The sequence below is a fragment of the Cydia strobilella genome, chromosome 7 (genome assembly GCF_947568885.1).
Source record: "Cydia strobilella chromosome 7, ilCydStro3.1, whole genome shotgun sequence".
NCBI classification, from domain to species: Eukaryota; Metazoa; Arthropoda; class Insecta; order Lepidoptera; family Tortricidae; genus Cydia; species Cydia strobilella.
The window spans coordinates 591,889-611,384 of record NC_086047.1 but is presented as its reverse complement, the minus strand read 5'-3'; the positions used below and the strand labels follow the sequence as shown (position 1 = coordinate 611,384).

At 35.9% G+C, this 19,496-nt stretch overlaps 1 protein-coding gene across 1 annotated transcript in view; it reads left to right on the top strand.

The window, feature by feature from the left end:
- The first annotated feature begins 573 nt into the window (after positions 1-573).
- Positions 574-19,496, top strand: part of LOC134742762 (neuropeptide FF receptor 1-like) — a 67,164-nt gene continuing 48,241 nt past the window's right edge. Inside the window, exon 1 of the mRNA XM_063675949.1 lies at positions 574-779. Coding sequence (XP_063532019.1) covers positions 574-779 — 206 coding nt within the window. The remainder of the gene's footprint in view (positions 780-19,496) is intronic.

Below are 19,496 nucleotides of genomic sequence, written 5' to 3'. Positions count from 1 at the left end.
ACAAAAATATACTTTAGAATGTAAAAAGTGATTTATCTATATTTGGAAAAATTATCTAGAAGGGCAGAGTTGTGGAAAGTTTCAGAGTTCACTGCAGTGCTAAGTGACTTTGATCAGTCCGCTTATTGTTGTTGTTGCCACTGGCCTTTAGTTGATGTCAAACAGAATGATATTTTATTCGGCGGATTCAAATATCTATGGTATATTTAGATAAAACTTTTTGTTTTATATATTTTTATTTTTATTTAGCATACGTTGTCTAATCTTAATGATATTTTATTCGGCGGATTCAAATATCTATTAGGGAAAGGTATATTTAGATAAAACTTTTTGTTTTTTATATTTTTTTTAATGTAGCAATTAGCATACGTTGTACATCTTAGAACTATTATAGAAATAGAAAATATTTATTTGAGGTAAAACGAAACATAAATAAAAAAAAAACAAAATCAAAATATTTTATTTGCTAATTTAGGTAGTACACCAATTAGTGAAACGTATTTAAAAATGCAAAATTCATACAAAGTGTCTAAACGATAAAGTGTAAGTGTAGTGAAAAATGACAAATCAAAGATGGTGTCCAATGTGTCACTAATAGGGCTGGGGCTGGAACGCAACTCGTCGCTGCTGGACGTGCTGGACAGTCAGCTGGATGAGCTGGATATCTTGTTTCGGCCGGAGCCTGTGCTGATTGCGCTTTACGTGCCTGTTATATTGCTGTCGCTCGCAGCTAACGTACTGCTCATCGTTGTCGCCGTGAAGTGCAACTACACTAAAAAGTAAGTTTTTTTTAGATATTTTTATGGTAAAGTATATTTCAAGCTTAGATGGGTGAACGACCATCTTTTAATAAAATTTTTGTAAATTTTTGATACAAGCTTTTATCGCTAACTGTACTTTTCTTTCAAGAGGCGACTAATACTCATCGAGACAGTTCTAACAAACCTAAAACCAATTAGGTTGCGTTGTTTTATCATATAGTTCCTATGGCCACCTCCTGTTCCTGTGTCCATCATCATCAGATCAGCTCGATGGTACCATAATATTGCATTGTCACCCAACTTGCAGTGCGAAGTTCCAGCTCAATATAATAATGTTAAGTGGGTCTAATTTAGCTTAAGATTTGACCCGGACATAAAAACATTGCAAGTTAAATAAAAGATTGTAAAAATAACTCATAGCACGTCAGTTACTCCAAGAAGACGGCATAATAAGCAGCTTTGCCAAGAGTCAATTTACATTTAGAATATCCTGAAGCGGAAGGCTCTAACAAGATGGAGAATAATATACTGCAAATAAGGAAATGTAACTGGTTTTTATTTGTATGAAGTTTCAGTTAATAACCGGTTTTAGGTTGGCCTAAAGCAAAGGGGTGCAAAAAAAAGACTTAGAATTTTTTAGTAGCTACAACAACATATCTGTTCTGTTTGATCGCGATCATCGCGGTCAACCTAACACACTCCTCCTCGCTTCGCTCGTCGTCGCACCTATCTTGTCTCTGTTACTTAAATTTACTGTTCCAAATGATTGATTTTTATTTGTCAAGTAGTGGTTTCAACTTGCGGGTCAAATATCTCGGCCATTTTTGATTTTAGAGAAAAGTTTTTCCCACAAAACATGCTTATTTTAGCGTATTCTCTACGATAACACAATAAAAAATAGGTGTCATAATAACATCACTCCGATGAAAAATTTTCTGTGTCGGCACCCCCTTTGCTTTAGTCAAACCAATGCGTATTTCCAATTAATATAACGTAAAAAAATAATATAGCAAGTACATTTTATATATCGCCATTTCGACTAATAGTCACATTGACTAATATCATATAATTTAATTTGTTTAATTTTATTATTGAAATTGTATTTATTTGCTGACATGTCCCATAATTACTTAGTTTAATTAGATTATAAGCATGTCATTAGTTCGTAAGTTTTCTAACTAGAAAAGTAATTTGCGTAAAACTTTGACCCATCACAAAAAACTGCTAGCAAAAAAGTATGTTAGGTCCAGACGTCTTTGCAATAACCCAGTCTCATTGTCCACCCAAACTTCAATCCTTACGGCGCGATTCGGGAAATGAATTAGAGATTCACTAGATATGAAATAGTAAAGATATGCGACGCTATGCGACGTAAGCGCCATCCAATATTAATTGGAGCGGCGTTAATAATAGCGTAAGCGCCAACCGCCATAAGGTACCTTTATCCGTGGGACGTCACATATCTTTACTATTTCATATCTAGTGAATCTTTCCCGAATCGCGCCGATAGACCTTTATACCGTACTTTTTCTACAATCGTCCCAATGCCTGCTACGACCGGTTCATGGGTGTCATTGTTGCGCCTGTGAACGGGTTCCAGCAGGCGTTCTACATGACATTAAAGGATGACTCACGTTAGACCGGGCCGTGTCCGGGCCGGAGCTTCCGGCACTTACTTTTCTATGACATGACAGGTGATCACGTGATGCTTTCCATAGAAAACGAAGCGCCGGAAGCTCCGGCCCGGTCACGGCCCGGTCTAACGTGAGTCATCCATAAAGCTCTCCAAGGGGCCTCTACGTGTTGGATCTATATCCCCACGCAAGTCTATCAAATGACCGGGTGGGTGAAATCTAAGGAGATACAGAAATGATATGTGGTATTTTCTATAAAAAGGGACCTTATTGTGAATGGCGCTTACGCCATTATAAACGATGCTCCGATATAAATACAATGCCGCGCGACGCTGTGCGGCGTAAGCGCCATCGAAAATAAGGTCCCTTTTCATAGGAAATGCCCCATATAATAGTCGATCGTAAGTGCGAGCGTAACGTCGCCCATCTGGTTTAATTTATAGGTTGGTTTATATCTGGTTAATTTTCCTGTTCAAAATCAAACAATTACCTATTATATTTTTTATCTGAACATCTACGCCTGGCAACAAAATATCTGTTCATTATGATGAAGATCCAGTTTTAATGAAAAGATCATTTCAATCAATGAACAATCTGGTAATTTCCACTCATTAACTGTATTGTTAAAATAATCAGCTCAATAAAGATCAAACACCATTCAAAAAGCTACGTTTGAATATTTCCGCATTCCTTTGTCCCCTGATAAAACCGATCATCAATCAACGTCAAAAACACAGACAACGTCAAATAAATTAAATAGCAGTATTAAATAAACAATCGAACCTGAAAACGGATTATATCGCGTATATTGAATTTATAATACATCCCGACGTTTCGAACTCTTTACAGCGTTCGTGGTCAACGGGTGACAACGCTGTAAAGAGTTCGAAACGTCGGGATGTATTATAAATTCAATATACGCGATATAATCCGTTTTCATAGTTTTATTTCAATCGAACCTGAACCATACGGACTATCTTCTTCTTGTCCTAAGCCTTATCCCATTATCTGGGGTCGGCTCTCCTTGTCTGCCTTTTCCACTGTTTGTGTTTTGGTTTCTAACCATACGGATTATAACACAGCAAACGTTCAGACACAAAAAAATGTATGTACAGTAAGTACATATGGTGCTACTTTCTCGTCGTGTTTTAATTTATCACCACTCGTTGCGAATTTCCTACTTTCCGCACTTGTATCGTAAATAACTATTTAATTACTCATACTTTGAAAGTGGGTAAAAACGGGACTCTATTATTATACTAAGACCGCTGTCTGTCTGTCTGTCCGTCCGGCTGTCACCAGGCTGTATCTCATGAACCGTGATAACGAGACAGCTGAAATTTTCACAGATGATGTGTTTCTGTTGCCGCTATAACAACAAATACTAAAAACAGAATAAAATAAATATTTATGTGGCTCCCATGCAACAAACGTGGTTCTTTCGCCGTTTTTTGCGTAATGGTACGGAACCCTTCGTGCGCGAGTCCGACTCGCACTTGGCCGGTTTTTTTTTCTTTTTTTACGATAAGCAATTACATTACATTGATTTGAAATGGATTTTTTGCACAATTTGCATCCCGATATATTTAACTCCCCAATCCATAAATAACGATACTTTTACCTTAATTGTAATCCAAAGTACATTCAAGAAATACTATTAAAGTTTATAAGTACTTAGTTAACGTAAATACCTACATACCTAGGGCCTACAAACGACCTAACTACCTACTACAGTTCTGTTTCGATTAGGTCCCACTCACGCATATATATTGTTTCGGGAACCAGATTTAGGTATTGCAGATTGAGCCACAGCCATGTATCCAATCTTGAGGCATTAGTTACTTTCTGTCGCAGATATATACTATATACCCAGTCTCAGTAATAATGATTAGTCAAGTAAAAATACAATTCATATAAAATTACATTGCTAATTGCTAGAATTTAATTAAATAACAGTATTACATATTTGGCCTAAATACAACTACATACTTAAAAATAAAACTAATAATAAACAAATATAGGGCAGCTTGTGGCGAGCTGTTGGGGAGTGACGACCCCACGGACCCGAGTGCTCCAGAGAGTCGGTCAGGGTCTCCGTCTCCGGCGTGTCTTCGTCGGTCGGAGTGGACCCCAAGGGGACCCGCAGGACTCTCAGCTCTGGCTTGCCTTCATTGGCCGTCCAGAGGGGAGTCGTAAGAGCTATATGCTCCAGGGGTGGAAGTGAAAGATGCATAAGACGCGAGTTGGCACAGTGGCTGTTAACAGTCACTGGGTAGAAAGCGGCGCACACCTCTCGACACCCCTGAGCCGCTCACACCGGTGTTGCTCCTGGTCGTCTTCACGACGGCAGTTTCAGGGGCCCATCTAGTCAGCGGCAAGTCACCACCTGCCTCGATAACGTGTTTTAACATTGTTATGGCAGGTGTCCGGACTTCTTTACAATAGCCCAGTCTCATTGTCCACCCAAACTTCAATCCATAGACCGGTATACTGTTCACTTTTTCTACAATAGTCCCAATGTCTGCTGCGACCGGTTCATGGGTGTCTATTGTTGCGCCTGTGAACGGGTTCCAGCAGGCGTTCTACATGACATTAAAGCTCTCCAAGGGGCCTCTACGTGTTGGATTTATATCCCCACGCAAGCCTATCAAAAGACCGGGATGCATAGGCCCGTGATATCCAAGGAGAAACAAATATTAAATCACATTTAGAAACGGATCTATCGCGAATTTACCTTTATTTACCGACGTTTCGACACAGGTTTCACTGGTCGTGGTCGCGGCTAACTGACGTCCCAGCAAAATGTCAAAACAGAGATTTGTGTGACTACCCCACGAAAAGTGCATTTAAAGTTCGAGGTAGACATCACATTTTCAAACCACCCACTACACATAAAAGTTAATTATTGTCAATAGTCCGACACACAACACTCACATCCGCGCACACATCCGAAGATAGATCCCTTGGCTTTAACTTCTGGATCACTGGTCCCCAAGTTGCCGATAAGTTAAAACCATCTTCCCTATTAAAATTTCTGGGGTGCTTCTTGATTTCAATCGCTTCTCGCACAACTCGAGGATAATAATGGCGTTCAGTGGAGACAACTTTTGGTTTATGAAGCTCAATCCAGTGATTTGCGCCGCATGTAAGTAGATGTTCGGCGATCGCGGACTTGTTTACTTGGCGATTTTTTACTGCCGCTATGTGTAATAATAAACAAAACCATGTTTAATAACTAATAGATAAAACATGTTGACGAATTAAATTCTGTACCATTTGGTACTCCCATTTGGGAGGAAAGGGGTAGTAAAATATATATGTTCAAGGATCTCAGCAATGGCTAACTATGTAGAAAGATTTAATTTATGTCCCAATGCTTCCTTTGACGCAGAAAAAGGTAAATAAAGAAAATTCTAGTTACTCCTTTGAACTATTTATTAGGTTTCTTGGCTCCGTCGATACGAGTATATTTATATGTCTGCGTAGTCTGTGTGTCGTGTGTTTGATGCCGCCATTTATAAGGATTTCATCTTTATCCCTGTTCAATGTGCCAATGGTTCGGATTTGCCGCTAACCGATTTGTATTCGGATAGAAATGTTGGTATTCACTGCAAATTGTGCTTATAATAATGTCAAATATTGTTGTTTATTATTCTCTCTCTTTCTTTCTTAGTATAAGGTTCTGCAAAAACCGGCCAAGTGCGAGTCGGACTCGCGCACTAAAGGTTCCGTACCATTACGCAAAAAACGGCAAAAAAAACACGTTTGCTGTATAGGAGCCCCAATTAAAAATAGTTATTTGTTATAAAAGGGTGCAAAGTTGTATTTTACCCACGAGTGTGGAATTGAAACATGAGCAAGCGAAAGGATTCTATAGTCTAAAATAGAATCCTGAGCGTAGCGAGTGTTTCAACACACGAGAAGTAAAATACATTTGCACCCGTGTGTAACACAAAACTTTTCCCCTCACTATAGCGAGGAAAGTGCAACATCCACAGGCGTTAGATCATCTTCATCACTGGAATCACTAATTTTTTTACGATATTATAACAGAAAACACTAGAAATTCTGATTTTTACGTGAGTCGGTGAGAAGAACAGTAAAAATTTTGTTGACAATGTTGACATTTCTGTTCTGACGTATGAAATGTCAACGATGCGTTTTGAAATTGCATCGACTCAACTTGTGCGTTCAGAATTATATTTAACATCATTATAAAAAAATCTAACGTTTCTTATGGAATTTTAAGGTTTATGACTTAAAATCATTAAATAAAGCTAAATTTGGTATTTTTTTTTATTAGATTCTCAAACCATTTATTTAATGATAATTAATATCGAACGAACCATTATCATGAGCGTTCTACGTTTTGTTATCTGTCAAGCTACTTAAACACGCTCCATCCAAGGTCAAATTACTTTCCCCACTAGTGGATAAAACGCGTTTTTCCCCGCTTGTATTGAAGGATAAACGACAACTTTCCGAGCTAGTGAGGGGAAAAATATTTTATTCTGTTCTTAGTATTTGTTGTTATTGCGGCTACAGAAATACGTCATCTGTGAAAATTTAACTGTCTAGCTATCACGGTTCATAAGATACAGCTGGTGACAGACGGACAGACAGACAGATAGGCAGACAGCGGAGTCTTAGTTATTGGGTCCCGTTTTTACCCTTTGGGTACGGAACCCTAAAACAGGAGTGTACTTGCTAAAGGGCAACGCGCATGTGATATTTTGGGGTCGCAGGCATACAAGGTATACGCGGTTGATACGCAAAAAAAATAAAAATAAAATAAAATTTTGGTCATTTTCATACATTGTATGGGACAATCGTATGAAAGTCGGTACGGGTTACAGTTACAGGAATGACCTGATATTTATTTTCTTAGTGTTTTGGGGCAAAAGGAACCGATTGAAAGGGTATGCGTTATTAATTTCTGATCGCAAAATAAGGGACACCATAAATGTATAGTCTACGGTTAAATTATACATTAGAGATCGAAAATGCCCCCAAAGCACAATGTCAGAGAAGATACTAATATAACATTTAAAACTTTCGCGTTTTGAACACATATTAATCACATTTAAAATCGGGTCTATCGCGAATTAATTTTGTTACCTTTATTTACCGACGTTTCGACACAGGTTTCACTGGTCGTGGTCGCGGCTAACTGTACCCGTACCATGAGTCACTGACAGTGTCAAAACTGACATATACTCTAACGTCTACGTAATTTACTTTCTATACATCTCGCTCGCACTAATATGTCAGTACGAGCGAGATGCATAGAAAGTAAGTTACGTTTACGCTCGCGTTTATGTCAGTGCCGAACTGATGGTAGTCGTACTGATGTCCCAGCAAAATGTCAAAACAGAGATTCGTGTGAAACCTGTGTCGAAACGTCAGTAAATAAAGGTAATAAATTCGCGATAGACCCGATTTTAAATGTGATTTAAGATACTAATACTAATGTAAATAAATAAAACCATCTGCCGACAGCTACAAACACATAGCGAAAACAATGGCAGTCGGGTTGAAAACGGGCCAAAAACAGCATTTGAAATGAAGCCAATATTTATGTTCATCTTTTCAATGCATTCAGACTGTCGGCATTCATAGCAGCGAAATATTATGCTATAGATTAGATTATGAAATATAACTTGTGCTATGCCACTTTAAAAAAACTTAAGAGGGGTCGTAAAGCCATGAAATTAAATCAAATTAAATTAAATCATTTATAGCAGCCCTTTATCGCCCACTGCTGAGCATAGGCCTCTCTTCCAATACGCCACTTGTCCCGGGCCTGAGCTAATCCAGAAGTGACCCGCAATCTTCCGGATGTCGTCCATACAATGTAAAAACGCTCTTAGGTGTGCGACAACCTTTAAACGGCGGTGTAGCTGACTTAAACAATAAAATGGCGTTGTTTTACTCACCAAAGGTTTCTTCAAAAGCTCAAGCTAGGTTAAAAAATACACACCAGGGGCCTATTGCATAACAAAATACAAGCTAATACTACGAGTATTAGTGATTTTACATAATATATAGGTACATAATACAAGATCAATTATTAGCTTGTATTTTATTATGCAAGTAGGCCCCTGGTCAAAGGAAATACAGGATGATTGGAAATATTCCTTGAAAGGGGTTATTCTATGGGTCATTTGCAATGATTTAAGTCCAGTCAACCAAGGGTCAAAACTCATTGGTTTTGTATTGAGACGTGAAATTTTCTTTTGTATTCGGGAAATGAATTCCGCCCGGTGGAGTTTTGTTTGTTGTGAGATTAGTTTCTGCTGGGTCATTTCCATTATATTCCGCACGGTTTTCCTATTAGGTATTGTGTAAGTAAAATAGGTCTCAAGTTACAAAATGTCGCGATAAATCGAAAAAAAAAATTAAGCGTTAAGTTTTTTTTTGGCCAATGCACTTCACAACGTACTAAGTCTAACTATTCGTAGTATACATGTATGTTTGTAAACCCTTTACTGTACGTAGGATAAGTTGAAATTAATTAATTCTTGGGATTAGTTGCCAAGCGGACCCCAGGCTCCCATGAGCCGTGGCAAAATGCCGGGACAACGCGAGGAAGATGATGAGGATAAGTTGAAATTACAATAATAATAAAATAAATGCGAGACTCTCGCGAGGTGGCTGGATCAAGGGTCAGATGCAGAAGGCATATCTTGGACACGGCGAGAATAGTACCTCGGTTCCTCTCTCTGCGGCCCTGACTACCAGCTTGGGTCCTGCCCCGCCGCTGGCGGCATCCTAGGTTAGGTTTTTTAAAATGTGTTTAATTTTTAGGGTTCCGTACCCCAAGGGTAAAAACGGGACCCTATTACTAAGACTCCTATGTCCGTCTATCCGTCTGTCCGTCTGTCTGTCACCAGGCTGTATCTCATCAACCGTGATGACAGATAAAATTATTACAGATGATGTAGTTCTGTTGCCGCTATAACAACAAATACTTAAAGTACGGAACCCTCGGTGGGCGAGTCCGACTCGCACTTGTCCGTTTTTATTGTTTTGTAGGTGTTTTTTATATTTTACTTTTATACTCGTATTTTAAAAAACCCTAACCTAAAAATAAACAAAGGAAATATGCAATTTACAAATTCAAAGTGAACTCGTCCCTCTGGGATACATAAAGCAAAATATGGTTTAATAGTTAGCAACATGAATATATTAAACTCTAATATCCCAGTCAACTTCTAAGTTCAACAACGTAACGTACCTTATTACCAAAGTTGCACCCTCCGGTCCCTGGGCCCCGCTTCCACGGTCCCACGGTGACTATTTCAAGTAACAACCGACGGTTTCGAACTAACTGAGTATGTAATAAAACTATGAAAACGGATTATATCGCGTATATTGAATTTATAATACATCCCGACGTTTCGAACCCTTTACAGCGTTCGTGGTCAACGGGTGACTGAGGAAAAATTACAAAGTGCAAAAAAGTGGTGTAGTAAAAAGTTTTTATCGCGTATATATATATATCTTTACTTGAAAATAATTGTAGTGTATAACTAGCCTTATGAACCGATTTTGCATGTACAACCAGCCTTAAAGTTTGTAGTCTATGATTGTTCATTATTTTAGTATGTGGGTATTTTTGCACTGTAATTTTACCTCAGTCAACCGTTGACCACGAACGCTGTAAAGGGTTCGAAACGTCGGGATGTATTATAAATTCAATATACGCGATATAATCCGTTTTCATAGTTTTATTTCATGAGTAACTATCGCGGTAACCGAAGACAATAGAACTGAGTATGTGTCAAACATATAGCGTTCGGGTTAAAGACATTTTTATTCGTCTCAAAAGAAATATTACATTTCACTTTTTGAGATAGGTCGACACATGCAAAAAATATGTAGGCTATAGTAGACTGTTAACAGTAATGCAAAATACTTATGTATGTTAGAGGTACGTAATAACAAAATGAGCACAACAATAAAAACTGTTGACATGTTACTTTACAGGTAATAATTTCTTGGGATGTTTTTGTATTCCTAACTGTGCAAATGGTAGATATATAAATTAAACAAGTCGATAACAAGGTAACACAACAACTGGAAATACAAAATAAAGTATTCCTATTTTGTGTGTCGTGCCGTAGACAATAAACATCAAACATATCTAAACAAAATTAAAAGTGTATAAGCCCAGGTAGCAGTGACGTCAGCGACGTCATAATGACGTAATAATGACGTAATTATGGCGTCATAATGACGTATAAATGCTGTTAGGAAGGAGAGTTCATGTTTCAATGACACTGGATTTATAATTAATATCGTTTTACCAAAGATTATTAAAAAAGGTCAGATGTGGGTCATATGTTATATCCCAAAATATTCACATACAAGAGCACGATTTCTGAGTGTCATTTCATATCTTTATTGCTATCATGTTCATCATAATACAGGTGTTACAATAAATACATTTGTAGGTACATGACACCCTGGTAGGGCACTGCAACATTCTTAATTTTGTAGAACACATTTTCATAGCGATACCTAAGAAGTATAGGTATCCTACCTAAGTCACGTGTGTTTTCCACGAATGCTTCTTCCTGAATTATGGATATATTCTATGTATTCAAGTATTTGTATATATTGTATGTAACTAGGGACATTATCCCAACGCTGTTTTGTGTAGTACCTAATAATCAGGAAACGCGCAATCAAGGTATGTTTCATGTCGTAACCCGGAAACGCGTAATCAAGTTTTTCTTTGAGAAAGACGATGACATCGTAAAGTATTCGTCATGAGGGTCGCGACTCGCGAAGTTGGAATCTCGACACAATGCGAAGTTTAATTCTTTTGTGCTGAGGGTTCCGACTTTTTTTTTTATATACTACGTCGGTGGCAAACAAGCATACGGCCCGCCTGATGTTAAGCAGTCTCCGTAGCCTATGTACGCCTGCAACTCCAGAGGAGTTACATGCGCGTTGCCGACCCCTAACACTCCTCTCCCTCGTTGAGCTCTGGCAACCTTACTCACCGGCAGGAACACAACACTATGAGTAGGGTCTAGTGTTATTTAGCTGCGGTTTTCTGTAATAGACCTGTACCAATAACTTCTGAGGTTATAAGAATATTAATGTTGCTTATTTTTTATATATAGTTTCCAGACCATATACTAAACCTAAAAATAATATTTTGTGTCATCCTAGGTATTTGCTTAGGTAGAAATTTAGGTATTTCTTTTTTCAATCAGCATTCTGTAAAAAAAATATTAGAGACGAAATTCTTTGTTTCCCTGTAAAGGCAAAGTGGCTTCCGACGTACACACGCATTTTGTGTCATTTTCATCCACGGGTATAATGGCATTTAATAAATACCTAATATTGATCCTAAAACGCCTAAAAAAATATTAGAGTCGGTAAGTGAAGTGTTGTACTTTACAGAACATTGTTATATGTTATTCAAACAAATCTGTGTCAAATTCATCCACCGCTTTTATTTAAAAAAAAATTTTTTCTAATTAACACCCTGTATCTGCCACAAAAAAAAATTCATATTATTAAGTTTACGTCTACAATATTATAATACCACATTGAGACATCATTCATAATTTGGGTCATTTTGATCCACGGTTTTTTTTACTATCTGGCAAAATAAAACTCAATTGAGCAAGAAGGGCGTGCGCGGGGAAGGGTACCTACGCGGGTGGGGTGCTTATTATACTTGCCGCAATATCAGCTGGCGACTGAGATCTTAATACTATCTCCTTTACCCTTGTTAAGACCAACCAAGAGTGAAAGAGATGGCATTATGAGCTGTCTCGCCACTTAGTTTTGCGATACAGTGTATTTATTTCATTCGGAGGCATAATTACATTGTCTTATCAATCTTACCGTAGTAGGTATATAAATATAATTAAAAATAAACTGTAGGCTGCACTCCTCATACTGACCAACATTTGTGACGTTCCTAATCAAAAGGTACCACTTTCTCTGACAGGTTATTTGTATAAAGATATAATCAAATTTCGTCTTTATGGTAAACGACAAAGTGGTACCTACCTTTTGATTGAGAATGTCACATCAGCGACTTAAAAAATACTTTTGTTTCGATTTTTAGTAGACTTTTTAAGTTTATTTTAAGACGAAATTTATTATGATTTTTGTTATGTTTAAGCGTGACAAGCAACATTAATTACAATGATGATGATGTTCATTAAATACAATATTTTTTCATACTATACTGAACTGTCACCCTATACATGAGAATGAACAGCGCCCTCTTGACAATGATCATAGTATATTACTGGTCAGGCTTTAATATGTGTCATAATTTAGTAGTCCCCTTTGTGGATTCTAAGTTTCCGAGTTACAGCAGTTTAGTGAAAGCGTTTTTTTTTTAAATATAAATTAAGGGTTGAATAAAGAGGAAAGAAAATTTGATTATTTTTGCGCTACGACGCACGGTTTAGGAGATACAGCCCTATAAAGTTTTTTTATTGTTTTTTTTCTTTTTTACATTGTGTTTTTTGTATATTACTTTAGGGTTTTATAAAGGGGAACGAAAATTTAATTATTTTTGCGCTACGACGCATGGTTTAGGAGATCAAGCCCTATAAAAAAATTCTCTTTTTTTTGCGTTTTTTTTGTATAAATTAATGGTTATATAAAGGGGACCGAAAAGTTGATTATTTTTGCGCTACGACGCACGGTTTAGGAGATACAGCCCTATATAGATTTTTTCTTTTTCTTTTTTACGTTTTTAAATCTTAATTAAGGGCTTCTTAAGGGGAACGAAAATTTGATTATTTATGCGCTACGATGCACGGTTTAGGAGATACAGCCCTATAAAGTTTTTTTGTTATTATTTTTTTCTTTTTTTTTCTTGTGTTTTTGTATATTATTTTGGGGCTTCATAAAGGGGAACGAAAATTTTATTATTTTTGCGCTACGACGCATGGTTTAGGAGATACAGCCCTATACAGATTTTTTTTTTAAATTTTGCGTTTTTTTAAATATAAATTATGGGTTGCATAAAGGGGAACGAAAATTTTATTGTTTTTGCGGTACCACGCACGGTTTAGGAGATACAGCTCTATAAAGTTTTTTTTCCTGGTTTTTTTTTTGTTTTTTTTTAAGTATTAATTACGGGTTTCTTAAAGGGGTTTTTTATTTATTTTTGCGCTACGACGCATGGTTTAAGAGATACAGGCCTATAATGTTTTTTTTTTTTAAATTTTGCGTTTTTTTTTTTAATTTAAATTATGGGTTGCATAAAGGGGAACGAAAATTTTATTATTTTTGCGCTACGACGCATGGTTTAGGAGATACAGCCCTATAAAGTTTTTTTTTTTTAAATTTTGCGTTTTTTTAAATATAAATTATGGGTTGCATAAAGGGGAACGAAAATTTTATTGTTTTTGCGGTACCACGCACGGTTTAGGAGATACAGCTCTATAAAGTTTTTTTTCCTGGTTTTTTTTTTTGTTTTTTTTAAGTATTAATTACGGGTTTCTTAAAGGGGTTTTTTATTTATTTTTGCGCTACGACGCATGGTTTAAGAGATACAGGCCTATAATGTTTTTTTTTTAAATTTTGCGTTTTTTTTAAATATAAATTATGGGTTGCATAAAGGGGGACGAAAATTTTATTATTTTTGCGCTACGACGCATGGTTTAGGAGATACAGCCCTATAAAGATTTTTTTTTTAAATTTTGCGTTTTTTTTTAAATATAAATTATGGGTTGCATAAAGGAGAAAGAAAATTTTATTGTTTTTGCGGTACCACGCACGGTTTAGGAGATACAGCTCTATAAAGTTTTTTTTTCCTGGTTTTTTTTTGTTTTTTTTTTTTAAGTATTAATTACGGGTTTCTTAAAGGGGTTTTTTTTAATTATTTTTGCGCTACGACGCATGGTTTAAGAGAAACAGCCCTATAATGATTTTTTTTTTAAATTTTGCGTTTTTTTAAAATATAAATTATGGGTTGCATAAAGGGGAACGAAAATTTTATTATTTTTGCGCTACGACGCATGGTTTAGGAGATACAGCACTATAAAGATTTTTTTTTTAATTTTGCGGTTTTTTTTAAATATAAATTATGGGTTGCATAAAGGAGAACGAAAATTTTATTGTTTTTGCGGTACCACGCACGGTTTAGGAGATACAGCTCTATAAAGTTTTTTCCTGGTTTTTTTTTTAAGTATTAATTACGGGTTTCTTAAAGGGTTTTTTTTTATTATTTTTGCGCTACGACGCATGGTTTAAGAGATACAGCCCTATAATGATTTTTTTTTTAAATTTTGCGTTTTTTTTTAAATATAAATTATGGGTTGCATAAAGGAGAACGAAAATTTTATTGTTTTTGCGGTACCACGCACGGTTTAGGAGATACAGCTCTATAAAGTTTTTTTTTCCTGGTTTTTTTTTGTTTTTTTTTTAAGTATTAATTACGTGTTTCTTAAAGGGGTTTTTTTTATTATTTTTGCGCTACGACGCATGGTTTAAGAGATACAGCCCTATAATGATTTTTTTTTTAAATTTTGCGTTTTTTTTAAAATATAAATTATGGGTTGCATAAAGGAGAACGAAAATTTTATTGTTTTTGCGGTACCACGCACGGTTTAGGAGATACAGCTCTATAAAGTTTTTTTTTCCTGGTTTTTTTTTTGTTTTTTTTTTTAAGTATTAATTACGGGTTTCTTAAAGGGGTTTTTTTAATTATTTTTGCGCTACGACGCATGGTTTAAGAGATACAGCCCTATAATGATTTTTTTTTTAAATTTTGCGTTTTTTTTAAATATAAATTATGGGTTGCATAAAGGGGAACGAAAATTTTATTATTTTTGCGCTACGACGCATGGTTTAGGAGATACAGCACTATAAAGATATTTTTTTTTAAATTTTGCGTTTTTTTTTAAATATAAATTATGGGTTGCATAAAGGAGAACGAAAATTTTATTGTTTTTGCGGTACCACGCGCGGTTTAGGAGATACAGCTCTATAAAGTTTTTTTCCTGGTTTTTTTTTTAAGTATTAATTACGGGTTTCTTAAAGGGTTTTTTTTTATTATTTTTGCGCTACGACGCATGGTTTAAGAGATACAGCCCTATAATGATTTTTTTTTTAAATTTTGCGTTTTTTTTTAAATATAAATTATGGGTTGCATAAAGGGGAACGAAACTTGTATTATTTTTGCGCCACCACGCACGGTTTAGGAGATATTATATCTATATATATAGCTATAATAGCTCTATAAAGTTTTTTCCTGTTTTTTTTTAAGTTTTAATTAAGGGTTTCTTAAGGGGAACGAAAATTTGATTATTTTTGTGCTACGATGCACGGTTTAGGAGATGCAGCCCTATAAAGATTTTTTGTTGTTTTTTTTTTCATTGTGTTTTTTGTATATTACTTTGGGGTGCCGTATAGGGGAACGAAAATTTTGTTATTTTTGCACTACCACGCACGGTTTAGGAGATATAGCTCTATAAAGATTTTTTCCTGTTTTTTTTTTTTTTTTTAAAGTATTAATTAAGGGTTTCTTAAAGGGGAACGAAAAATTGATTATTTTTGCGCTACGATGCACGATTTAGGAGATGTAGCCCTATAAAGATTTTTTTTTGTTTTTTTTTTCATTGTGTTTTTTGTATATTAGTTTGGGGTTCCATAAAGGGGAACGAAAATTTGATTATTTTTGCGCTACGACGGTTTAGGAGATACAGCCCTATAAAGTTTTTTTTTTGTTTTTTTTTGTTGCGTTTTTTTTTAAATATAAATTAATGGTTACATAAACGGGACCGAAACGTTTATTTTTGCGCTACGACGCACGGTTTAGGAGATACAGCCCTATAAAGATTTTTTCCTCTTTTTTTCTTTTTTGCGTTTTTAAATCTTAATTAGGGGCTTCTTAAAGGGGAGCGAAAATTTGATTATTTTTGCGCTACGATGCACGATTTAGGAGATACAGCTAATACAGCCCTATAAAGATTTTGTTTCTTTTTTTTCATTGTATTTTTCATGTATTACTTTTGGGTTACATAAAGGGGAACGAAAATTTTATTATTTATGCGCTACGACGCATGGTTTAGGAGATACAGTCCTATATTTTTTTTACAATGCATGTGCTCGAAAAGTGCGTTTCCTACGGAGCCATATCGTGCGGAAAGTACTGCTTTTCCGCACTAGTGCTTTTTGTTTTCTTTTTTTTTTACAGTACATATGGTGCTACTTTCTCGCACTAGTGCGGAAAAGAGCACTTACCGTGCATATGTCGAAAGTTTAAAGGGCCATATGTACTGTAAAACGTACGATACACGTGCGAATAGGTAATTCGCAACTCGTGTCGATTTAAAACACTCCTTTTAATAATTAAACTTATTTGCCATGATCTGGTTTTTTATTTACTCGCACAATGCATAGTAAAACATTGTATGATACACGTGCGTAAAGATGATTTCCGCACTTGTTGCATAAATAGCATTTTTTTTTATCAAAGAATGAAAGAAAGTCGCGGTATTAATAACCAAATTTTACTTTAGTGGTACCTTTTCCCTATCACTGTCACAAATGTATGTGGCGTTCACGTAAACGCGATATTTTTAAGATTTGCCTGCGCAATGTTGCCAGCTCGCTCGCAAATCAAACATGTACTTACAGTTCTTTTGCATAATGGTGACATTGTACAATATCTATAAGTTTTAAATAGGTAAAAGATAATTCGACGCATTCTTTGCTTGCTTGTTGCTTGTTGTTGTGTTGTTTGCGTAACTTCTTTGAATAAGTTGCGTTAATTTGGCGCACAGGCGAAGTAAACATGCGTTGCGTACGGCAAGGTCATGCCGCGGCCCCACCCTGCACGGCCTCCGTTGCCCATTCAGACCGCCCGCTAGCTTCGTTTGAACGCAAATAATATTTTTGTAATATTTGTTTATGCAGTGGATGCAAGTGACACAAATTCATACATCTTATTTATCCCGCATTTCAAATTAATAAGATGTAAACTCTAATATCTTTAATATTCTTTTGTAACGGTGACAGCCTGTTACAACAAAATCATCAAATATCTTATGAAGCTATGCCTTAATAAGACACAAAATTATTTAATGGACCTATTTAAACGATTAAATTCGACCTAAGTAATTTTTTTTAACTCTAATTTTTTTTTGTGTCATTTAGAATATTATGACATAGTATCAGATTGCAGTGGACGTAATTGACACAAACTATGTTTTCACACTAAAAACACTATCCTAAATGCAACACAGTTACATGTTTTCTCTCGAATATTTTTTTCTCCAAAATAATTCAAAATAAAAAATTATTACCACAAAATAACAAATTACTAGAAAAGCAAATTATATATATGACACAAAACAAAATGTAAGATTTACATCTTAACAAAGTATTCATAAGCGAAAACAGAATTGTCTTTAATATTTTTATAACCTAGGGGTCAAAATATAGCCAGCGGTACAGGTCTATAAGGTGGAGGTACTTCCCCAGTTGGGCTCTGCTCTAGATCTGGAATGACATCCGCTGTCCTGTGCCCTACCACACAAGGCGAGATGTCATTCGCAGTGCCCATACCTCTCTTTTGGACATAGTTTAAGGACATACCCGGGTCCGGACGTAGTTTATGGACATACCCGGGTCCAAACTGAACTGAAGGAGTTTTGGTCGAAGGGTGTTAAGTTCCGGCGGCTCCGCGGCCGGCTCATTGAGACTGCGGGGTTGCGTATAACCATATGTGACGTTTTCAATCAAAAGGTACCACATTGTCGCTTGTCGATAAGGGTGATTTCAAATTGAAGCTATGTGGAAATAGCGCCATATTGACAACCGACAATAAGTACCCTTTTGATTGAAAATGGCACATATATTCCATAACGTGTTTTATAGTTTGCAGATATATTTTTTTCATGTATTCTAAAGGGTCGCTAGTTGCCTGAAATAAAAATATTTCATATAATAACCCTAGTTTCATATGTAACTGTTGTTAATGTTCATATTTGACAGCAAGTCAGATTATAAGAAAACAATTTTAGAAACGTATTAAGGATGACTCACGTTAGACCGGGCCGTGACCCGGAAGCTTCCGGCGCTTTGTTTTCTATGGAAAGCATCACGTGATCACCTGTCATGTCATAGAAAAGTAAGCGCCGGAAGCTCCGGCCCGGTCACGGCCCGGTCTAACGTGAGTCATACTTTATCCTCCTAACGCCCACCATAATACTATATTACATTACGATACATTGCAATAAAAAATAGGAAATTCGCAACAAGTGGCGATGAATTAAAACACGACCGAAGGGAGAAAACGGTTTCCACTAACTAAATCTTAACAAATCACTTTGATTTTGATATCGATGGAAAATATTTAGAAGTGGAAAAACATTATTTTTTATTTTTGAATGGACTAGTACTTACTTCCGTCTAAGAGGCCGTAGTCGATTTTGGAGCAAAAATTTAAAATTGATAGATTTCGTCGTTGAAATTATACACGTTTCGTTACGTAATATCTAAATAACAAGTATTGGTTTCTATTAGCACGTCTTCTCACCTTGCCTTTTAATAATGAGGTCGCGAGCGTGCGTCACCGGTAATACATGAAGAGAAGGGGTCGTTTTTAAAAATTCATCCAAAATTTATGGTGGTAAATTATACAAATTGATGTATTAGAATAGTTTCAGCAAATGTTGTAGATTGTTTAAGTATCAAAATTATGTTGAAATTAAGTCGATATTCAGAGAAACTGTCACTTGTTTTGAAGTAATTTCTGGAGAAAATTGATTTCGTCTAACTTTCATTTACACTACTTCAAAGTCATAATAATAAAAATGTAGTCTGATAAACGTCAAGTACAGGATATGTGTAATACAAAATTACCATGTTTAGCCGTCCAAACTTTACGAAATTTACAAATAAAAGCGACAAAGTCAGTGCTTTACGCGCGTTTACCTAAACGTCCATCAGAAAAGCCAACATTACTAATTTAGTGAGTCTGTTTTCAAAAAATTGATCTGATAAAAGGTAAGATAGGAAGACGTGCTAATAGAAACCAGTACTTGTCATTTCAATTAGGTAACAAAAGGTGTACAATTTCACCGACTAAATCTATCAGTTTTACATT